Source organism: Hordeum vulgare, chromosome 3H (assembly GCF_904849725.1).
Source record: "Hordeum vulgare subsp. vulgare chromosome 3H, MorexV3_pseudomolecules_assembly, whole genome shotgun sequence".
Taxonomy (NCBI): Eukaryota; Viridiplantae; Streptophyta; class Magnoliopsida; order Poales; family Poaceae; genus Hordeum; species Hordeum vulgare.
The window spans coordinates 553,726,551-553,734,243 of NC_058520.1; the positions used below are offsets into that span (position 1 = coordinate 553,726,551).

The 7,693-nt window shown below is 44.0% G+C and overlaps 1 protein-coding gene across 1 annotated transcript; it reads right to left on the minus strand.

Moving 5' to 3' along the window:
- Positions 1-236: 236 nt before the first annotated feature.
- On the minus strand, positions 237-7,104 carry LOC123444983 (calcium-dependent protein kinase 3). Its single transcript, XM_045121890.1, has 7 exons — positions 6,180-7,104; positions 4,667-4,810; positions 4,425-4,577; positions 3,052-3,167; positions 2,773-2,940; positions 725-955; positions 237-636 (listed from the first exon to the last, which is right to left on the minus strand). Exons 1-7 carry the CDS (start codon positions 6,859-6,861, stop codon positions 487-489), a joined length of 1,644 nt encoding a protein of 547 aa, XP_044977825.1. The 5' UTR covers positions 6,862-7,104; the 3' UTR covers positions 237-486.
- Positions 7,105-7,693: the final 589 nt, after the last annotated feature.

Sequence of the window (7,693 nt, forward strand, 5' to 3'; positions counted from 1 at the left end):
TACTTTAGAATGTAGATTCATTCATTTTGCTCTGTATGTAGTCCCTTAGTGAAATCGTTTAAAAGACTTATATTTAGGAACGGAGGGAGTACGTCATTCAACATTCCCCTTTTATTTAGAACACGGTAGCACCTTTTATTTTTTTGAAACAAGTAGAACCTTTGTTGAGTAGGGTCCTTATCATCCCCCTCTTATTGAGTAGGGTCCTTATCATCCCCCTCTTATATCAGACCATCTACGCCAAATCTAGAAACTGTATTTGTGTACGGCAAAACATTGTACAACACTTAGCATCAGTAGTTCAGAAAGCAGGCGCGATTGCCAGTGACCCAGGAGAACTAATTACACATGTAAGCCAATCAGGGGTGATGGGGTTCCACCTATCTAAATTTCCACACAAAACGACCATGAGAAAAACTAAAAGGAGCTGCTGCCTAGTGGGCCCAAATGCCTAACTACTACATGCACAAATAAACACCATGCCTTTTACTCCACGCCCAATTTGACGGACCCGTCCTTCACAAGCTTCATGCTAAGGCTGTTGAATCTTCCTCTCGAATAATGCCGTGATGCCTTTCGCCAGTCCGTGCCCGTCTTCATCATCGCCACGAATTCGTCGTAGCTAATTTTGCCATCCTGCAGATGCCAAGAAAAGCAGACCATCTTTTCAGTCAATCAGAAACAAATCAATGGCTTTACGAGATGGCACCAAGAGAATCATCACCTTATCGGTGTCAACTTCTTGCAGTATGTCATTCACAACTTCCATGCTATCAGCTGCCCCATCGTCCTTCAGAGCCTCACGAAGCTCGTCCGGCTCAATGTAACCATTGCCATCCTTGTCGAAGAATAAGAAGGCCCGCCGAAGGTGCTCGTCATTTGCCATCCTTTGCAGATGAAGAGACACGGCTAGAAATTCCGCATAATCTAGTACTCCTTTGCCATTTGTATCCACCTGTTTGCCAACCATATGTGGTCAATAAGACTTGCTGAGTATACCATACGAACTAATGCGAGTAAATCCGAGAAATAGTTTCAAATTCGCCAAATTTGTCCCGGCTTTATCTATCTACTGCCCTCCCTGTGCCAAACAGTTATACTGCTGCTAATTGCAACCATCAATTCAAACAAACATAACCCCTCACATGATACCATGGACAAATAAATTGACAATCTCAATTCACCCAAGAAAACTCAACAAATTGTGGTTAAAGAATGGTCTAACGATAGACTGATAGGAGAGTATATAATGATGAAATCAAGGTAAAATTACCAGCGAAAACATCAAACAGAGAGGCAATAAGTTATTTCAAGCAGGATGAGAAAGTGAGTCTGATACACTGTCAACAAATGGACAAGGCACATGTAAGTATGCAGATGATACAAACTAAAACAGTTACGTCTAATGCAAATGATGCAAGCCGCTACATGTAAGTATGCAGATGATACAAATTAAAACAGTTACGTCTGATGCAAATGATGCAAGCCGCTACATGTAAGTATGCAGATGATACAAACTAAAACAGTTACGTCTGATGCAAATGATGCAAGCCGCTACATGTAAGTATGCAGATGATACAAACTAAAACAGTTACGTCTGATGCAAATGATGCAATCCAAAACCATTATGGTTGCTAAATGGAATGAGTGCTCAATACTAGTTTCTCTAGCTTTTGTCAGCTAGAAGGGAATGAGTCTCATGAATCTAGGCCAAGTGGCGAGCTAGAATAAATATCCATTGGGAATTTTCATTTCTAGTATGGCAAGAAATGTCAAACACATAAAGCTGTTCACTGAATGTAAAATACATGAGAAACTAAGGGGCTAAGTCAAATAATTGCACCAAATCACCACCAGATATAGTACAAGGTTTGACATGTTAAACAATGAAATAGCATCTAAAAAGCAACAAGGACAATGGACAGGCCAGGTTTGACATGTTAAACAATCGAATAGCATCTAAAAAGCAACTGGCAGAAGGACAATGGACAGGCCAAACAGCACATTTGATGGGAAAGGTTGTGTACCATCGTGGAAAAGCACTGAGAAACAGCTGTTGAGGTCACGAGCCCTCCTATCTTAATTTTAACTTGTTGAAACTGCTAACCTAATTGAATTAATTCGACCACATTTATTTACCCTACATGGAATATGACAGGGACTATATATAATTGCCAACCGAAGGATTCCAAAACAGAACAGTTACCGTAGTGATTTGAACATTTGTTAGCTGTGGGATCACTTAACATTCCACTGAAATTCCGTGGTGATCTGGCAAATAAAAATGAAGACCTAGAGGGCAAGGAACCTGAGGCTTTAGATGATATTGCCTTCACTATCTGGTTCTTTGCTGTATATCAAATCTTTTGGGGCTAGACATAATTAAACCAAAACTATCACAAAACACATGGATATTTATTTGTTACACTTAAAGTTTGGTTTGACACATATTTCGTAGCTGAATATTTGAGGCGAATTTTGGCACAGAACTGAATGTCCAGTGGGCCAGGTGATAGCAGTTTTGACATACCTGTCATGAAACTACAGTTTTAACAAATTCTCATGATAACTCCTTATAAGCGTAGTTCTGCCGTGTTGATAGTTTGGTTAAAGTATGTGTATTTCATGAATTTAATCCTTTTGACAGCAGTTCTCCCCAAATATGTGGTTTGTTAGCTACCAAATGATATTTTCGAAAAACATACACGTGTCTTGCCTCATGTTTTTAAACTAAAAAAAGAGAATAAAGGTTAAATTCTTTGTAATACTTACAGCTTCAATAAGCATCTGCACTTCCGATTCTGCAAGGTGAGAGCCAAATTTTGCTATCCCACTCTTCAATTCTTCACAAGAGACAATTCCATCATTGTCCGTATCCATTGCCTTGAACATCTCCTTTATGTCCTCAACTTCCTCAGCAGACAAATGATCAGCGATGACCTAGTAAAAATTATGCACCATATATTGTCACACAACACATAAATTGCCATGGCAATGATTTGCAAAATAATTGAGCAGACCAGGATGGAAGGTTAAGAGCTAGGTGCATACTCTTAGAGCTCTTCTTTTGAATCTATTCATCCTCGAAAATTGCTTAAGCCTTGACTTGACAATATCTCCAAGAGGAACATTTGGAGCTTTCTTAGCATTTTGAAGCCAATGGTGCTCTGTGAAGTTCATGTCATGAAGTTACTTACACAGATGTATGACAAACCGGGGGAAAACAGATGAATAGAATTCAGAAATACTAGCAAAAAAGGCAAGATGCTTCAAAAGCCTTTCCACACTCTTGAAAAGAATATGAGCTGACGTAACTTCAAGTTACAAAGCAGACCACAATATTGACCCAAACATTCTGTCAGATTGTAGCACAAATAATAAAATGCCCAAGCTGTAATAATGAGCATCCAGATGACTGAAATTGGTCTATGTTTTACTCCCTCCGTTCCTAAATGTAAGTCTTTTTAGAGATTCGAATATAGACTACATATGGAGCAAGATGAGTGAACCTACACTCTAAACTATGTCTATGTACATTCATATGTAGTCCATATTGAAATCTCTAAAAAGACTTATATTTAGGAACGGAGGGAGTATTTAACATGTGCGCTTAGGTGATGAAATATCTGATCTCAAAACTCTGAATTCTGAATCAATAGAGACAAGTTTTAAGATGGAGAAAACTATCTCATACAAAAAACAAAACAAAATAAGTAATGCGTGCATCAGATAGGCAGATAAAATTAACACACATGATGTCAGTATCATCAACACATTTTTTGCTTGCACATGGCTAAGAGACATAAATAACTCATTTTCGAAAGATAGACACAGTGATTATTTCTGTTCTTTACTATCTACCGCCCTTCTATTTATTTTTAAGTCTAACCAACCCTGAAGCCCGTGTGGCAAACAAGTCTGTATTTATGAAGTAACTTGACATTCAAACACTTCATATCTACACATGTAGTACATGACAAAACTTGCAATTCAATTACTCCAGAGTTACAGATGCAGTACATGAAAAAACTTTGAACTTCACAGTTACTTCAGAGCCACCACGATCATCAAATCAGGCAGCTAATTAATGCACATGTGCGGTGCTGTTTCGGTCATTCCACATTGCATTAACGGTTAAAATGGATGGTAAATGCCGAAATGTAACAGCAGCGGTAAAACCATAAAAAGAACTGACAAAACAGTGGAATTTTCATAATTAAACAATAAGTGATGGCACGACCATTCCAAACAATACTAGTGGCATTGACATAAATTTCCATCGGGATTCGGACATGATGCTATATTTTTGGAAGGAACAGAAATGTAAAATGTGGTGTTTTATACAGTGGCAATTACTGACCACTGAACAGGATAATTTCTGGTGGGAAGTGGGCAAGAAGCATAACACTCTGCCATGTACATACCGAGAACCTGCTTTGCAGTTAACCTGAGCTTTGGATCTGGTTCCAACATACGTCGAACTAAATCTTTAGCATTTTCCGATACATTAGGCCAGGGTTCCCGCTTAAAATCGATATTTCCACGAAGAATAGCTTGTGCTACCCCTTGTTCGGTCTCTGCAATATTTTCATGTAAGCTTTCATGAAGAAGAGTAAAGATAAAGGCATAATGCCAATGACAGAGAAGGCTTCAATTAAAATAGTACCAGCCCAAAATGGAGGAACTCCACATAGTAAAATATATAAGATAACCCCGGCACTCCAGATGTCTATTTCCGGTCCATAGTTTCTCTTCAATACTTCAGGAGCCATGTAATAAGGGCTTCCGACAATTTCTGAAAACTTTTCACCTGAAAAAAATAACACATAACAAAATATTCAGATGAAAATAAGTCTTTTTCTGTACAAAAAAGCGCACTGTACAATAGCTGCAAATCAACAACATTGCTAGCAACGCTACAAGGTTTTTATCTTAGAAGCGGACTATGGCGCGATGGACAGAGCGCACAACCCACCCAGTACCACGGTCCATTCGACATCAGCAGAGCGCATCAACACCCGTAGCATGCGACAGTACGATGTATGATCAGACGGTGTGGGAGCACATCGTGCCAGAGACTATTTTCCAATTGTTCGCACTGGGGTTTTCTCGTTTATCTTATGGTTCCATCTTACTTCTCTACACCGGAAGTCCCAACCAGTGAGCATACTTAATAAGCTATAATCACTACTTGTGTTTAAGTGTCACTGTCGGGACGAACTGCTCATGTGAAGAGTACCTCCTTACATTTTTTCATAGGATTTGGTTGCTACGCATTCTCCACATACAGGACAGGATTGTATCTCCAAAATTAAGTAAAATGGAAGATACACTTTCCATCCCCTTGTCCTAAATCCTCTCTCCATTAAGTCATGCTCTCAGACCATGTCAGTATGGTATCAATGAACTATCATCACAGCAAACAAGCAAGCAACTACTGCAAGCTGCATTATGAAGTGTTATTTCCCAAAGTATATACATCCAGCATCCCCTCTTAAACCATAATGATTTCAGCGCTATATCATTTCTCCTGAAATACAGCCCACTAGGCTCATCTCGCACTGAAGAACTGAATGTATTCAGTGCAAAATGACTAAATTTAGCAACAACTGACGTTCCACCACTGCTTCTTCCAATTCCTAGTAGTAGGTTGACACTAGAAACAACCTAGATCTTGGACCTGAAATACCAAATGCAGAACCTGCAACGCAATGTTCAGCAAACCAAACAATCGAAGCTGACGCAATTGCATACAAGTTTGACATTGAACTGCTACTCCATGAAAGGTCAGCATTTGCTCCTAATAATACCATATCAAGGGTACAACGAGTCGCCATTTAACTAATGTTCTGTGCAAGACCAGTAATTCTATCCTAATACCGCAGTAAAGGTGATGCATATACATTATCCGCCTGGCTGGCTTCTTGCCTTCAAATTCTGGTACCTAGACCACAGCCTAGCTGCAGTTCCGTTCACTAGCCTACCAAAATTCCTTCCGAGAATCCTAAGCTATGAATGGAAGAGAAACCAAGCAACCGCATTCAGCTACAGTGATGTCCGTTACCAGCACTTCACCTAAGAGAGCCCATTAAACCCATAAATCCCGGCACGTTTTTTTTTATTCCTCCAGAAATGCCCAAATTGGGAAGCGGATCTAAGATTCCAGGGGCTGGGCTTACCGGGCTTGAAGAAAATGGAGAGGCCGAAATCGATGGCCTTGAGCGGCGAGTTCTCCTTCTTGTTGGCGAAGAGGAAGTTCTCTGGCTTGAGGTCCCGGTGGATGACGCCGTGTCGGTGGCAGAGCTGCACGACCTCGACGATGGTGCGGGTGACGTTGGCGGCGGCGCGCTCCGTGTAGTGTCCCCTGGCGACGATCCGGTCGAAGAGCTCGCCGCCCTCGCAGAGCTCCATGACGAGGTGCACGGCGCCCTCGTCCTCGCACGCCTCCCGCAGCGCCACGATGCTGTGGCTCCGGGGCAGGTGGCGCATGATGGCCACCTCCCGGCGCACGTCCTCCACGTCGACGGGGGTGCGCAGCTTGCGCTTGGAGATGGACTTGCAGGCGAGCTGCTCCCTGGTGTCCCGGTCGACGCACAGGTACGTGACCCCGAACTCGCCGCGGCCCAGCTCCCGGTCCAGCAGGTACTTGTCGTCGATCCCGCCGATGAAGTCGCACCCCTCCTCGCCCAGCACGGCCAGCCGCTTCTGCCCTCCTCCCCCTCCGCCGTTGCCACCCGCGGCGCCGCTCCGGGGCTGGTGCGGCTTGTTCTTCTTCTTCTTGGCGGCGGCGGACGCGGGGAAATGAGAGGACTTGACGTCCTCCCGCGCGGCGGCGGCCGGCGAGCGGCAGCAGTTGCCCATGGCCGCGCGCGGGGGTCAGCGGGCGGGCGGGGGCCTAGGGTTTGCAGCACGGCATTGCCCGGCTGGGGCGCTGGGGGTGGGGGGTGGGGGGGAGAAGGGCGCTCTCCTCTAGTCTACTCTGCCACCAGAGCGAGCCTACACGCGGAGGGAGGCAGAGGCGGGCAGGCAGACAGGGAGGGGGGTAGAGGAGCAGTAACTGGGTCTGGGTGTGTCGCCGGGTAACGGTATGGCGGGGGACGCGTAGCGATGGAGGGGGCGGCCGGCAGCTTCTCCTCCTTTATCGCGTACGCCGACGAGGGCGGAGCGGCGGGGGTGGTTTCGACTTTGGACGTGCGTGCGTGCGTGTGCATGACCGGTGGGGCCTTCCCGCGTCTGGGTCCGTTTCCGGGTGCGGCTTGCGGTTACGCGGTGTGGGGGTGGGGGTGGGGGTGGGGGTGGGGAGTTTTTGACTGCGCCCGCGGCGAGAGAGTGGAGGGGGATGGCGTCACTCCTTTTCTCTTTTCTTCCTGATGAAGATTTGCGGGGTTTGCCGATGCACACACGCAATGTGTGTTCCATACTTTCCATCCAACGTTGTTTGTATCAAAATCAAGCATATGAAGTGTATATTTAGCAAAAGAAACTATAATACTCCTGTCATATTTGGTGCTATAATGTTGTAGTAAGACAACGAAAGGTGATATGAATAGGAGGGAATACATTGTTTTGGGATCTTACCTGGAACTGAAACTCCAAATTTGGCTTTCGAGCTTGTATACTGGCTTTTCAAGCAAATGTGATATACTAATAAGAACTGAAACGAGGTAGCTAGAGTACATTGCAGTGGGCTTTT

Excerpts from the sequence above, each read along its gene's own strand:
- LOC123444983 (XM_045121890.1), bottom strand. The coding sequence starts at position 6,861 with ATGGGCAACTGCTGCCGCTCGCCGGCCGCCGCCGCGCGGGAGGACGTC. Across the intron at positions 4,811-6,179 it reads CTCCATTTTCTTCAAGCCCG|GTGAAAAGTTTTCAGAAATT; the intron begins GTAAGCCCAGCC and ends TATTTTTTTCAG. Across the intron at positions 637-724 it reads AAGAAGTTGACACCGATAAG|GATGGCAAAATTAGCTACGA; the intron begins GTGATGATTCTC and ends TGGCATCTGCAG.